The sequence below is a fragment of the Artemia franciscana genome, chromosome 19, assembly GCF_032884065.1.
Source record: "Artemia franciscana chromosome 19, ASM3288406v1, whole genome shotgun sequence".
Taxonomy (NCBI): Eukaryota; Metazoa; Arthropoda; class Branchiopoda; order Anostraca; family Artemiidae; genus Artemia; species Artemia franciscana.
In genome coordinates, this window is record NC_088881.1 from 17,196,413 (window position 1) to 17,210,425 (window position 14,013).

At 35.0% G+C, this 14,013-nt stretch overlaps 1 protein-coding gene across 1 annotated transcript in view; it reads left to right on the forward strand.

The window, feature by feature from the left end:
* The window catches only part of LOC136039355 (uncharacterized), a 74,434-nt gene that overhangs the window by 13,947 nt on the left and 46,474 nt on the right, over positions 1-14,013 (forward strand). Inside the window, exon 2 of the mRNA XM_065723016.1 lies at positions 13,423-13,634. Coding sequence (XP_065579088.1) covers positions 13,423-13,634 — 212 coding nt within the window. The remainder of the gene's footprint in view (positions 1-13,422; positions 13,635-14,013) is intronic.

Below are 14,013 nucleotides of genomic sequence, written 5' to 3' on the forward strand. Positions count from 1 at the left end.
AATCCTCGAGGGAGGGGCTGTAATTTACAAACTTTGACCAGTTTTTACATATTGTAATGGTTATTGGGAAGTGTACAGACGCTTTCAGGGGGGATTTATTTGGTTGAGGGGGGAGGGGCTGAGAGAGGCTTTTATGTGGGGGGAACTTTCCATGGAGGAATGTGTCATGGTGGAAGAAAATTTCCATGAAGGGGGCGCAGGATTCTTTAGCATTAAAAAAAAAACAATGAAAAAATAAATATAAAAAAGTTTTTTCAACTGAAAGCATGAAGCAGCATTAAAATTTAAAACAAACAGAAATTATTACGCATATAAAGGGTTCACCTCCTCCTAATACCTTGCTCTTTACGCTAAAGCAATTTTATTGATTTCAACTATTAATTCTACGGTCTTTGTAATTAAGGGGTAATTCTTATTGGGACAAAATATAAGCTTTAGTGTAAAGAGCGAGGTATTGACGAGAGGGTGAACCCCTTCATATACGTAATAAAAATATACGAATATAGAAGTTCGTTACATAAGTTAACTTGTAAGTTACGCATATTTTTACTAATAACAAAAATCGTAAAAATAAAAAGTTCTAGTTGCATTTTTTAAACAACCAAAAAATCGGAGGGTAACAAAGCCTACTCCCCCACTCCTTTTTTTTATCAAAATCGTCTGATCAAAACTATGAGAAAGCCATTTAGCCAAAAAGATAAATTAATATGAAAATTTCGTTTTAATTATTCATGTGCAGAGAGCCAAGATCAAAGGATGCATTAATTAAGAAATGTTGAGATATAAAATAAAAAAAAAAACTAGTTTTTTAACTGAAAGTAAGGAGTGACATTAAAACTTAAAACGAACAGAAATTACTCCGTATATGAAAGGAGCTGTTCCCTCCTCAACACCCCTCTCTTTACGCTAATGTTTTTTACTGCTCTAAATAGTAGAGTTAAGAAAAAGAGTCAAACTTTAGCGTAAAGAGTGGGGCATTGAGGAGGAAATAGCCCCTTTCATATACGGAATAATTTCTGTTTGTTTTAAGTTTTAATGTCGCTCCTTATTTTCAGTTAAAAAAAACAACCTTTTTTTATTTAATCAAACAGTTCGTGGTAACGAACTGTAGTAAGGAGCGACCCGGCTCAATAGTAACCGAAACTCAAAAAACGGAATTTTTATAACAATAGTTACATCAAAAGATTCGCATTTTAATGTTGATTAAATAAAAAAACAAGTTTTTTCGACTGAAATTAAGGAGCGACATTAAATCTTAAAACGAACAGAAATTACTCCGTATACGAAATGGGTTGTCCCCTCCATAATCCCTCGCTCTTTACGCTAAAGTTTTTAATTGTTTTAAAAGTGGAATCTTGCAACAATCTAGGACCACTTGGTCGAAACGATGACCCCTAAGCAAAAAAAACAAACAAATAAATACGCACCCGTGATTTGTCTTCTGGCAAAAAATACGAAATTCCACATTTTTGTAGATTGGATCTTGAAATTTTTTCTATAGGGTTCTCTGATGCGTTGAATGCGATGGTGTGATTTCCGTTAAGATCCTATGACTTTTAAGGGGTGTTTCTTTCTATTTTCCAAAATAAGGCAAATTTTCTCAGGCTCGTAACTTTTGATGACAAAGACTAAATTTGATGAAACTTATATATTTAAAATCAGCATAAAAATCCGATTCTTTTGATTTATCTTTTAGCATCTAAATTCCGTTTTTTAGAGTTTCGTTTACTATTGAGCCGGGTCGCTCCCTACTACAGTTCGTTACCACGAAATGTCTGATTTAAAATATATAAGTTTCATTAAGTTTAGACTTACCCATCAAAAGTTACGGGCCTGAGAAAATTGGCCTTATTTTAGAAAACAGGGGGATACACCCCTTAAAAGTCATAGAATCTTATCACACCATTAGATTCAGTGTATCAGAGAACCTTACATTAGAAGTTTCAAGCTCCTATCTACAAAAACGTGGAATTTTGCATTTTTTGCCACAAGACGGATCAAGGATGCGCGTTTATTTGTTTGTTTTTTTGTTTTGTTTTTTCCCAGGGGTGACTGTATCGACCCAGTGGTCCTATAATGTCGTGTGAGGGCTCATTCTAACGGAAATTAAAAGTTCTAGTGCCCTTTTTGAGTGACCAAAAAAATTGTAGGGCACCGAGGCCCCCTCCCAAGCTCATTTTTCCCCAAATTCACCAGATCAAAATTCTGAGATAGCCATTTTACTCAGCATAGTCTTAAAACCTAATAACTTTGTCTTTGGGGATGAATTACTCCCCCACAATCCCCGTGGGAGGGTCTTCAAGTTATAAGCTTTGACCAGTGTTTACACATAGTAATGGTGTATTGGGAAGTGCACAGACGCTTTCAGGGGGATTTTTTGGTTGGGGAGATGGGTTAAGAGGAGGGGGTTATACGGGGGGAACTTCTATGGAGGAATTTGTCATGGGGGAAGAGAATTTCTATCAGGGGACGCAAGATTCTTTTAGCAAATTATTACGCACATGATGGGGTTCACCTCCTCCCAATACTTCACTTTTTACGCTAAAGTAATTTTATTGATTTCAACTATTTATTCTACGTCCTTTGTGATTCAGGTGGTCATTCTTAACGAATTGGGACAAAATTTAAGCTTTAGTGTAAAGGGCAAGGTATTGACGAGGGGGGTGAAACCCCTCATATACGTAATAAAACATACGAATTTAGAAGTTCGTTACGTAAGTTAGTTCGTAAGTTACGTGTATTTTTACTAAAAAAAAACGTTCGTAAAATTAAAAGTTCTAGTTGCCTTTTTAAGTAACCAACGAATTGGAGGGTAACTAGGCCTAATCCCTCGCTCGTTTTTTTCTCAAAATCGTCCGATCAAAACTATGAGAAAGCCATTTAGCCAAAAAATAAGTTAATCTGCAAATTTCCTTTTAATTATTCATGTGCAAAGAGCCATAGTCAAAACATTCATTAATTCAAAAACGTTCAGAAATTAAAAAAAAAAAAGTTTTTTTAACTGAAAGTAAGGAGCGACATTAAAACTTAAAACAAACAGAATGTATTCCGTATATGGAAGGGGTTGTCCCCTCGTTTTTTTAGAAAGTAGAGTTGAGAGAAAGAGTCAAACTTTAGCGTAAAGAGCGGGACGCTGAGGAGGGAACAACCCGTTTCATATACGAAGTAATTTTTGTTCGTTTTAAGTTTTAGTGTCGCTCCTTACTCTCAGTTTAAAAAAACCTGTTTTTTTTTATTTAATAACAAACATAAGCATATACAATCCCTATGGTTTATTATCACCTAAACATCATAGTTATGAAGTTACTAAAGGTAAGATTAAATGCTAAGACAGGCCGGAAACAACACAAACAAACTATTGCATAAATCGGCCATTATTTTACAAAATTTACAGGGGTTTGTCCCCTTGTCATACCTCGCTCTTTACGCTAAAGTTCGAATTCTGTTCCAATTCTTTAGGAATGACCCCTGAATCACAAAGGCCGTTTAATTAGAATTGAAGGCTCTTTTGAAATTACTAAAAATACATTAGCGATATACCACGAGATTTTGAAGAGGGGACAAGCCCCCTCATATACGTAATAATTTCTGTTCGTTTCAAGTTTTAATATTACTCCTTACTTTCATTTTTATTTAAATTTGATTTCTCATTGTTTTTTAAATAATGCTGGAATATCCAGCATCCACTTCATAGATATTATCATCTCCCATGGAAAATTCCTCCAAGGAAAGATCCTCCCGAACAATCCAGTCCCCCCAACCGGAAGAAATCCCCCCTGAAAACGCCTGTATACTTACCAATAACAAATACTATATGTAAACAATGGGAAAAGCTTATAAATTGCAGCCCTTCCCTCAGGACTGTAGGTGATTAAATCGTCCTCAAATACATAGGTGTTACGTATGTTAACTATGTTGAACCAAATGGCTATCTCAAAATTTTGATCTTGTGACTTTGGAAAAACTGAGCGTGGGAGGGGGCTTAGTTGCCCCAAGTTTTTTGGTCACTTAAAAAGGGCACTATAACTTTAAATTTCCGTTTGAATGAGCCCTCTAGTGAAATACTAGGAAACCTGGGTCGATACGATCACCCCTGGGGAAAAAACAAGCAAAAAACAAATAAACACTCATCCGTGATATTCTTCTGGCAAAAAACACAATATTTCACACTTGTGGAGATAAGAGCTTGAAACCTCTACGGTAGGGTTCTCTGATACGCTAAATCTGATGGGGTGATTTCATTAAGATTCTATGACTTTTATTTTTATATCAAATTCCGTTTTTTACAGTTTCGGCTACTATATAGCCGGGTCATACCTTAATTACAGTTCGTTACCATGAACTTTTTGACTGGAACAAGTTTAGATTTAGTACTCCTTCTCAATTTATTAAAATGACAGTAAAATAATTTACTAACATACCGTTTAGCTGCATCTTCCAAATGCCCTGTAAGCTTATCTATAGCCTCAACTTCAAACCTCCCTAATTGATATTTTAGTGCTTTCTGTGCTTTCTTTATATTCTTCTTATGTTTTTATGACCTGTAGCTAAGATTATTCTTGTACAAGCCCCTTTTCTTCTTCATTAGGTATAAAGCATTGTTACTAATATTCCTTGCTCTGTTCCTAACTTTTTTTCCTAAGACACTATCAGTAACTTCACAAACTATTTTCCTAAATTATTCCTGCCACGATCTACATTGTAAAATTTTGAACTCTCCAGCTTAGTATTCAATCTGTTCCTACACATAGTGCCTTTTGATTTGGTTTAATGCAGGAAAATATGGTTGAAGGGATAGTTTATTAGTGTTTTTAGGGGCTGAATTTTATTATGGTTACTGCTTAGCAGTTGAAAATGTTAACCTTGTTGTGCTTTTTTGTATTATTTAAAGCTTTTTTGTTTTATTTGTATTATTTTGTATTATTTGGTTCCTGGAGATTTGTTTGTAGTTTTTCCGTGTGTTGCTATGGCCCGCGGTCTATGGCAATAAAATCTTATCTTATCATACCCCTTAACATTCTCCAAAGTTTCACCTAAATACACTTATCCTTTTAGACACACCTAGAATCAAACATTTCCTCTTTTTCTGATAATAAATACTACACGTAAACAATCAATAAATTACACAGTTTATAATCGTTGCCCCGGGGCTCTTGGGGGTAAGGGGTCTCTGGAGGGAACGGTTATTACACGTTTTAACTAGTGTGAAAAAACAACCCTTTCAAAATTTCAACCTGTCTTCAGGAGAAGGGGTGGCTATAAGGGCAAAGAAAAGGGAGGCTGGCTATACTCCAATTACCCATCACATATCCTCAAAATACCCTGAAAGTTTCAACTCCATTTCCTTAAATATTGTTAATATTTCCCTTTTGACCATCGTCAAGCACATAGTTTATTTTGATTGAGTTTGGCATCCATCTCAAAATTTTTTAAAGTTTCATCTTGATGCCCTAAGCCTTCTTGAAGCCTGGGGATCAAACATGCTCTCTTTTCCCATTAATAAAACTTTCATATTTTCAATGGACAACTTGCATGTCTTACGGCAATTTCTGTGGGGGCGGGAGGGGGAGTATTTGAGCCCCAGAAACATAGTTATTTAACCTTTGGGTTATTTTCAACAGGCTGTCTATCTCGTGATTTTTATCGAATGCAACTAGGGGTTGGTAACCCTTAGATCAGTTTAGGTTTCTTATAAAATGAGCATCCTCTGAAATTTATGCGATGTGTTGTGCCTCTAGAAAAAAACAACTAAGAATTCATTGAAGGCTTAGTGCTTCGTACTATAGGGAATGCTAGAGCGTTGCCCCTGATTAGATATTCTTTGATTTCCTTAAATAATTATTCATCTTGTGTTTTTCTTATATCCTGCAGGCAGCAAATACTGACGACAAACACAAACTATCAAACAGTTCGTGGTAACGAACTGTAGTAAGGAGCGACCCGGCTCAATAGTAACCAAAACTCTAAAAAATGGAATTTTGATACCAATAGCTACAACAAAAGAATTGCATTTTAATGCTGATTTTAAATATATAAGTTTCATCAAGTTTAGTCTTACCCATCAAAAGTTACGAGCCTGAGAAAATTTGCGTTATTTTAGAAAATAGGGGGAACCGCCCCCTAAAAGTCATAGAATCTTAACGAAAATCACACCATTAGATTCAGCGTATCAGAGAACCCTACTGTAGAAGTTTCGAGCTCCTATCTACAAAAATGTGGAATTTTGCATTTTTTGCCAGAAGGCAGATCACGGATGCGTGTTTATTTGTTTTTTTGTTTTGTTTTTTTTTCCCCAGGGGTGATCGTATCGACCCAGTTGTCCTAGAATGTTGCAAGAGGGCTCATTCTAACGGAAATGAAAAGTTCTAGTGCCCTTTTTAAGTGACCAAAAAAATTGGAGGGCACCTAGGCCCCCTCCCACGCTAATTATTTTCCCAAAGTCAACGGATCAAAATTCTGAGATAGCCATTTTATTCAGCGTAGTCGAAAAACCTTATAACTATGTCTTTGGGGACGACTTACTCCCCCACAGTCCCCGTGGGAGGGGCAACAAGTTACAAACTTTGACCTGTGCTTACATATAGTAATGGTTATTGGGAAGTATACAGGCGTTTTCAGGAGGATTTTTTTGGTTTGGGGGAGGGGTTGAGAAGAGGGGGATATGCTGGGGGAACTTTCCTTCGAGAAATTGTAATGGGAGAAGAAAATTTCCATGAAGGGAGAGCAGAATTTACTAGCATTATTTAAAAAAAACAATTAAAAAATAAAAGTGAAAAAGCTTTTTCAGCTGGAAGTAAGGAGCAGCAATAAAACTTAAAACAAACAAAAATTATTACCCATATGAGGGGCTCACCTCCTTCTAATACCTCGCTCTTTACGCTAAAGTATTTTCGGTAATTTCAACTACTTATTCTACGGCTTTTGTGATTCAGGGGGTCATTCTTAATGAACTGGGATAAAATTTAAGCTTTAGTGTAAAGAGCGAGGTACTGACGATGGGGCGAATCCCCTCATATATGTAATAAAAACATGAGAATACAAAAGTTCTTTACGTAAGCTAATTTATAAGTTACGTAAATCTTTTACCAATAAAAAGATTCGTAAAAAATTAAAAGTTCTAGTTGCCTTTTTAATTAACCAAAAAATCGGGGGGCAACTAGGCTTCGTCCCCCGCTCTTTTTTTCTCAAAATCATTCGATCAAAATTATGAGAAAGCCATTGAGCCAAAAAAAATATGCAAATTTCGTTTTGATTATTCCTCTGCGGAGAGCCAAAATCAAAACATGCATTGATTCAAAAACGTTCAGAAATTAAATAAAAAAAAAACAACTTTTTTCAACTGAAAGTAAGGAGTGACATCAAAACTTAAAACGCACAGAAATGACTTCGTATATGAAAGAGGCTGCTTCCTCATCAACGCCCCCCTCTTTACGCTAAAGTTTTTTACTGTTTTAGAAAGAAGAATTGAGAGAAAGAGTCAAACTTTAGCGTAAAGAGCGGGGCGTTGATGAGGAAGCAGCCTCTTTCATATACGAAGTAATTTCTGTGCGTTTTAAGTTTTGATGTCACTCCTTACTTTCAGTTGAAAAAACTTGTTTTTTTTTATTTAATCTACGAAAAAACCTAACATTGCTTATTTTTCTGCTAGATTACCTGTCCTCCGAGGAGCTGCAGCGCGGTTCGGCTTCGTATAACGATTGAAATAGGGGATTATTATACTCTATACACCAATCCTTGCTCGACCCAATTTGCCATAATGACTTTATGTTGACTAGTATCTCCATCTCGAAATACCTAAAGTAAGGTTAATGATTAATTGACGTAAAATAGCTTGAAAACAACAAGACAAAAGGATTGAATTCTAGTAAATAAAAAAAGGTAAAGGGCATTTTGTGACAGAAGCTTGGGCCCTTTGAAGAATCGGGTACGAGTAAATGTCCACCTTGCCAATATCACTCACGCCTTTGTCAAGTAAAATTTCATTTGTAAATACGCCCTTCAAAAAGGGAATCCCAGAAAGTTTTAACTGAATCTTTCAAGCAGTTGCCAAGATAATGCAAATCCACTAATTTAATAACTGTCAACGTAAAGTGTCTTTTGATTTATGTCACTTTTTAACCATGAAAAAGGGCTATATCAGCTTATAAAGCGAAAACGCATAAGTTCACCTGAGATGAAACATATTCAGCCTTTTCCCCAACAAAAACTTGGAATTTTCCATTTCCCTACACTGACTAAAAGTTTCCTACACTGTCTAAAAGTTTAAACTCCATTCCCAGAGCCATTACTTTGATATGAAAGGAGCTGTGTTTTGATTATTTGGATGCAAATTATATATTAAAATTTAGCTTCACCCTCTCCCAAGTTATACTTGAATATCCACCCCTTTCTACCTTGACACCACCAAAAAGATTCAGTTTGATACACAAAGCCGTTCCAAAGATCTTGTAGATACAGATTTTGGTGACTAATAACATTTTGATAAAATAGTGTTTTTTTCATTTACCTTGCTATGTAAGGACGTTTCGATTATAAATCCCATTATGCTTCACGAAACAATTGTTCCTTGTGAACAAGATAAGAAAAGTGGAATTTTTTTTAAAATAAATAAAAAATTGCATTAGAGACAGATGTCCCTTACAACTGGCAGCTCTAGAGTGTCAGCTCTGGTAAAAATCCAAGTTGAAACAATTGCAAATTCGCTATATTTACTGCCCTTGCCCTGGGGGCTGTGGGACTATGTCATCCCTAGAACTATTTTTATTGATCTTCTTCATTATTTTGAACAAAATAGCTGTCACAAAGTATTGATTTTTCAAAGCCAAATTTCTATAGCCCCTTTTCTATATTAAATAAAAAAAAACTAGTTTTTTAACTGAAAGTAAGGAGCGACATTAAAACTTAAAACGAACAGAAATTACTCCGTATATGAAATGGGTTGTCCCCTCCGCAGTCCCTCGCTCTTTACGCTAAAGTTTGACTCTTTGCCACAATTCTACTTTTTAAAACAACTAAAACTTTAGCGTAAAGAGCGTGGGACTGCGGAGGGGACAACCCATTTCATATACGGAGTAATTTCTGTTCGTTTTAAGTTTTAATGTCGCTCCTTACTTTCAGTTAAAAAACTAGTTTTTTTTATTTAATTTCTGAACGTTTTTGAATTAATGCATGTTTGATTTTGGCTCTCCGCACATAAATTATTGAAATGAAATTAGTATATTAATTTTTTTTTGGCTAAATGGCTTTCTCTTAGTTTTGATCAGACGATTTTGAGAAATAAGGGGTGGGGAAGGAGGCCTAGCTGCCCTCCAATTTTTCGGTTACTTAAAAAGGCTACTATAACTTTTAATATTCAATGAACGTTTTTATTAGTAAAAAATATACGTAACTTAAGAATTAACTTACGTAACAAACTTTTATATTCTTATATTTTTATTATGTGTACGAGGGGGTTTGTACCCTCGTTAATACCTCGCTCTTTACACTAAATCGTAAGTTTTGTTCCAATTCTTTAAGAATGACCCCTGAATCAAATAGGCCGTTGAATAAATAGTTGAAATCACTAAAAATATTTTAGGATAAAGAGCGAGGTATTTATCTCCTCCTAAATACCTCGCTCTTTATGCAAAAGTATTTTTAGAGCCCTTCATATGCGTAATAATCTCTGTTTGTTTTAAATTTCAATGCTATTCCGTACTTTCATTTGAAAAAACGTTTTCATGTTTATTTTTTCATTGTTTTTTTTTATAGTAATGCTAGAAAATCCTGCGCCCTTTTCATTGAATTTTTTTCAACCATGGCATATTTCTCCAAGGAAAGATACTCCCACATAGCCCCCTCCCTCAACCCTACCCCCAAAACCAAAAAAATCCCCCTGAAAACGTCTGTACACTTCCCAATAACCATTATTATATGTAAACACTGGTTGAAGTTTGTAACTTGCAACCCCTCCCCCAGGGACTGTGGGGGAGTAAGTCATCCCCAAAAACATAGTTATTAAGATTTTCGACTATGCCAAACAAAATGGCTATCTCAAAATTTTGATCCGTTGACTTTGGGAAAAAAATGAGCGTGGGAGGGGGCCTCGATGCCCTCCAATTTTTTTGGTCACTTAAAAAGGGCACTAGAACTTTTCATTTCCGTTAGAATGAGCCCTCTTGCGACATTCTAGGACCACTTGGTCGATACGATGACCCCTGGAAAAAAAAAAACAACAAAAAAACAAAAAAACAAACAAATAAACACGCACCCGTGATTTGTCTTCTGGCAAAAAATGCAAAATTCCACATTTTTGTAGATAGGAGCTTGAAACTTCTACAGTAGGGTTCTCTGATACGCTGAATCTGATGGTGTCATTTTCGTTAAGATCCTACGACTTTTAGAGGGTGTTTCCCCCTATTTTCCTAAATAAGGCAAATTTTCTCAGGCTCGTAACTTTTGATGGCTAAGACTAAACTTGATGAAACTTATATATTTAAAATCAGCATTAAAATGCGATTCTTTTGATGTAGCTATTTATATCAAAATTCAATTTTTTAGAGTTTTGGTTACTATTGAGCCGGATCGCTCCTTACTACAGTTCGTTACCACGAACTGTTTGACAGAGTAGTAAAGAAAGAAGAATAAGACGTTAAGGCAACATGACTCTTTTTTTAGGCGGTGCTGCCTCTTATATTGTTATTTTATGTTAAAAAAAAACATACACCTGTGGCCAATATTTTTGACAAAAATGTAAAACTGTCTGTTCTACATACAAAAATTATTTTCTCCAATTTTGGAGCTTTTAAATATGCTGATATTGACAGTCTATTTTCCAGCACGGATTACTTATTTTTGGAGCATCATGTTGTTCATATATAGTACCTAATTTTTTATAATAATTAAATAAAAAACAAGTTTTTTTAACTGAAAATAAGGAATTCCATTAAAATTTAAAACGAACAGAAATTACACCGCGTATGAAAGGGGATGTTCCCTCCTCAACGCCCCGCAATTTACGCTGAACTTTTACTCTTTCCTTCAATTCTGCATTTTAAAACAGTGAAATACTTTAGCATAAAGATCGAGGCGTTGAGGAGGGAACAGCCCCTTTCATACGCGGAGTAACTTCTGTTTGTTTTAAGTTTTAATATCACTTCTTACTTTCAATTGAAAAAACTTTTTTTTTGTTTAGTTTTTGAATTAAAACATGTTTAATTTTTGCCCTTCGCACATGAATAATCAAAGGGAAATTTGCACATTTTTTTTTTTTTTTTGGCTAAATGACTTTCTCTTAGTTTTGATTGGACAATTTTGAGAGAAAAGGAGTGGGGGAGGAGGCCTATTTTCCCTCCAATTTTTGGGTTACTTAAAAAGGCAACTAGAACTTTTGATTTTTTACAAGCATTTTTAATAGTAAAAAATATACGTAACTTACGAATTAACTTATGTAACGAACTTCTATACTCGTGTATTTTTATTACGTATATGAGGGGATTTCCCCCTCGGTAATACCTCACTCTTTATACTAAAGCTTAAAATTTGACCCAATTGTTTAAGAATGACCCCTGAATCACAAAGGCCGTAGAATAAATAGTTGAAATTACTAAAAATACTTTAGCGTAAGGAGCGTGGTATTTAGGAGGAGATGAACCCCTCATATGCGTAATAATTTCTGTTCGTTTTAAGTTTTAATGCTGCTAGTTATTTTCAGTTGAAAAAAACTTTTTCATATTTATTTTTCATTGTTTTTTTTAGAAAATGCTAGAAAATCCTGCGCTCCCTTCATGGAATTTCTCTTCCCCCATGACAAATTCCTTCAAAAAAAGATCCTCCCACATAACCCCTCCCCTCAACCTGTTGAACAAAAAAAAATTCTCCTGAAAACATCTGTACACTTTCCAATAACCAGTACTGTCTGTAAACACTGGTCAAAGCTTGTAACTAGCAGCCTCTCCCCCGGGGAGGGGCTGGGAGAGTAAGTGGGAGAGTAAGTCATCCCCCAAGACATAGCTATTATTTTTTTGACTATATTCAACAGAATGGCTATCTCAAAATTTTCGTCCGTTTACTTCGGGAAAAAAATGAGCGTGGGAGGGGGTATAGGTGCCCTCCAATTTCTTAGGTCACTTAAAAAGCCGCTAGAACTTTTAATTTTCGTTTGAACAAGGCCTCTCACGACATTCTAGGACCACTGGATCGATACGATCACCGTTGGGAAAAAAAAACAACAAATAAATAAACACGGGCCCGTTATCGGTCTTCTGGCAAAAAATACGAAGTTCCACATTTTGGTGAATAGGAGCTTGAAACTTCTAGAGTAGGGCTCTCTGATACGCTGAATGAGGATGGTGTGATTTTTGTTAAGATTCTATGGCTTTTAGAGGGTGTTTTCCCCTGTTTTCCAAAATAAGGTAAATTTTCTCAGGTTTTTAGCTTTTGATGCGTATGACTAAATTTAACGAAACTTATATATGTAAAATCAGCATAAAAATCTTTTTCTTTTGATGTATCTATTAGTATAAAAATTCTGTTTTTAGACTTTCGTTTACTATTGAGCTGGGTCGCTCCTTACTACAGTTTGTTACCATGAACTGTTTGATTGTATTTTTGATTACTATGGTCCGTGGTTTACTCAGCACTAGGTTACGGCTGTCGCTGCAAACATTAAATTTTTAATTGGCAGTTTTAAAATTTCTCAACTTGATAATCTGGAATGAATATAAAAACTAGATGCTTTTTTATGTTATTTTTCTTATGTTATTATTGGCACGGATCACTTTTTATTCAGAGCTCATAGCCACCAGCTCTTTTGTTTGAAAAAGAAGGCTTCTGAAACTTGGCAAAACTATTTGATCTCTAAACGCAGTCCTTGTTGTGCATTTATTAGCATTTTTTGAAGCTAAGCTTACAGAAAAATTCTGGATCTCAGAGTCTGGTCTTAACAAAACAAAAATCCAGCCCCCGAAACTTGCTTGATTGTATTTATAATCATCCATGTGAGGAAAGCAGTTTTGAAAACAAAATTTTTCATAAGTTTAAGCAGGATAAATCTTAGGCACAAATAAAAGTATAAACTGACTTTCTATATTAAACAAGGCACTAAAAGAAACTAGAAAAATAAAAGAAGCTAAAATAAATACTTTTCTGTATGATAAAACTGGAGATTCTGCCAACCAAGTCCTTTGTGTTCCAAGAATTAAAACATAGTATTCATCATAATTACTTGTATTCATGTTCCCATATTTATTTATTTTTCCTTTCTTTCTTTTGTCCCATCGATATGGTTAGGAAGACTGGCTACAAAAATTACTTAACTAGTGCATACATATATCCAAATTGTGTAACACAACTGCATTGCAGTTGTACAAGGATGACTTATACATTCCTAACTATGCTGTTTTAAATATTAGTGGTTATCATCATTGAATGTCAATATTTCAGGTATATCCAGTGTGCAAATTACGAATTTCCGTATTCCAGAGCAAGCGATCAGGGGAGAAGACTTAACATTAGTTTGTGAATATGAATTGGGATCAAACAAACTTTATAGCGTAACTTGGACCAGAGGTACTCATGATTTTTACACCTACAAATATTTACCGTCTGGACGGCCAACAAAAGGAGTCTTTCAATTACCGGGAATAACTGTAGACGTAAGGTTTAAGTTAATCTCTGTACATTTTTTGGGGGCTACCAGAGGCCACTCGTCTTTACAAATGAGACTGTGTACATAATAACTATTTTGACATCTTCTTAAGAAATTAGTTCTTATCTTCAATTTATAAGTAAAAATACAATACCAAAGTACATATACTTGCCCCATTAAAATCTTGCTATAGCTTGCACTAGGCATAAGTTGCTCTAGGCATATGTGTATTTTGCGTGTGTTTATTCATGTGTATTATCTTCTTTTGTACCTGTTTGTTCGCATATGTATATATTTAGGTACAGTTTTTTTCGATTTTGGTGCCACCCTTTTCCCAAAGTAAAATTATTTACAGCTCTAGTTCCTTTTAATTTTTTAGCTATTGG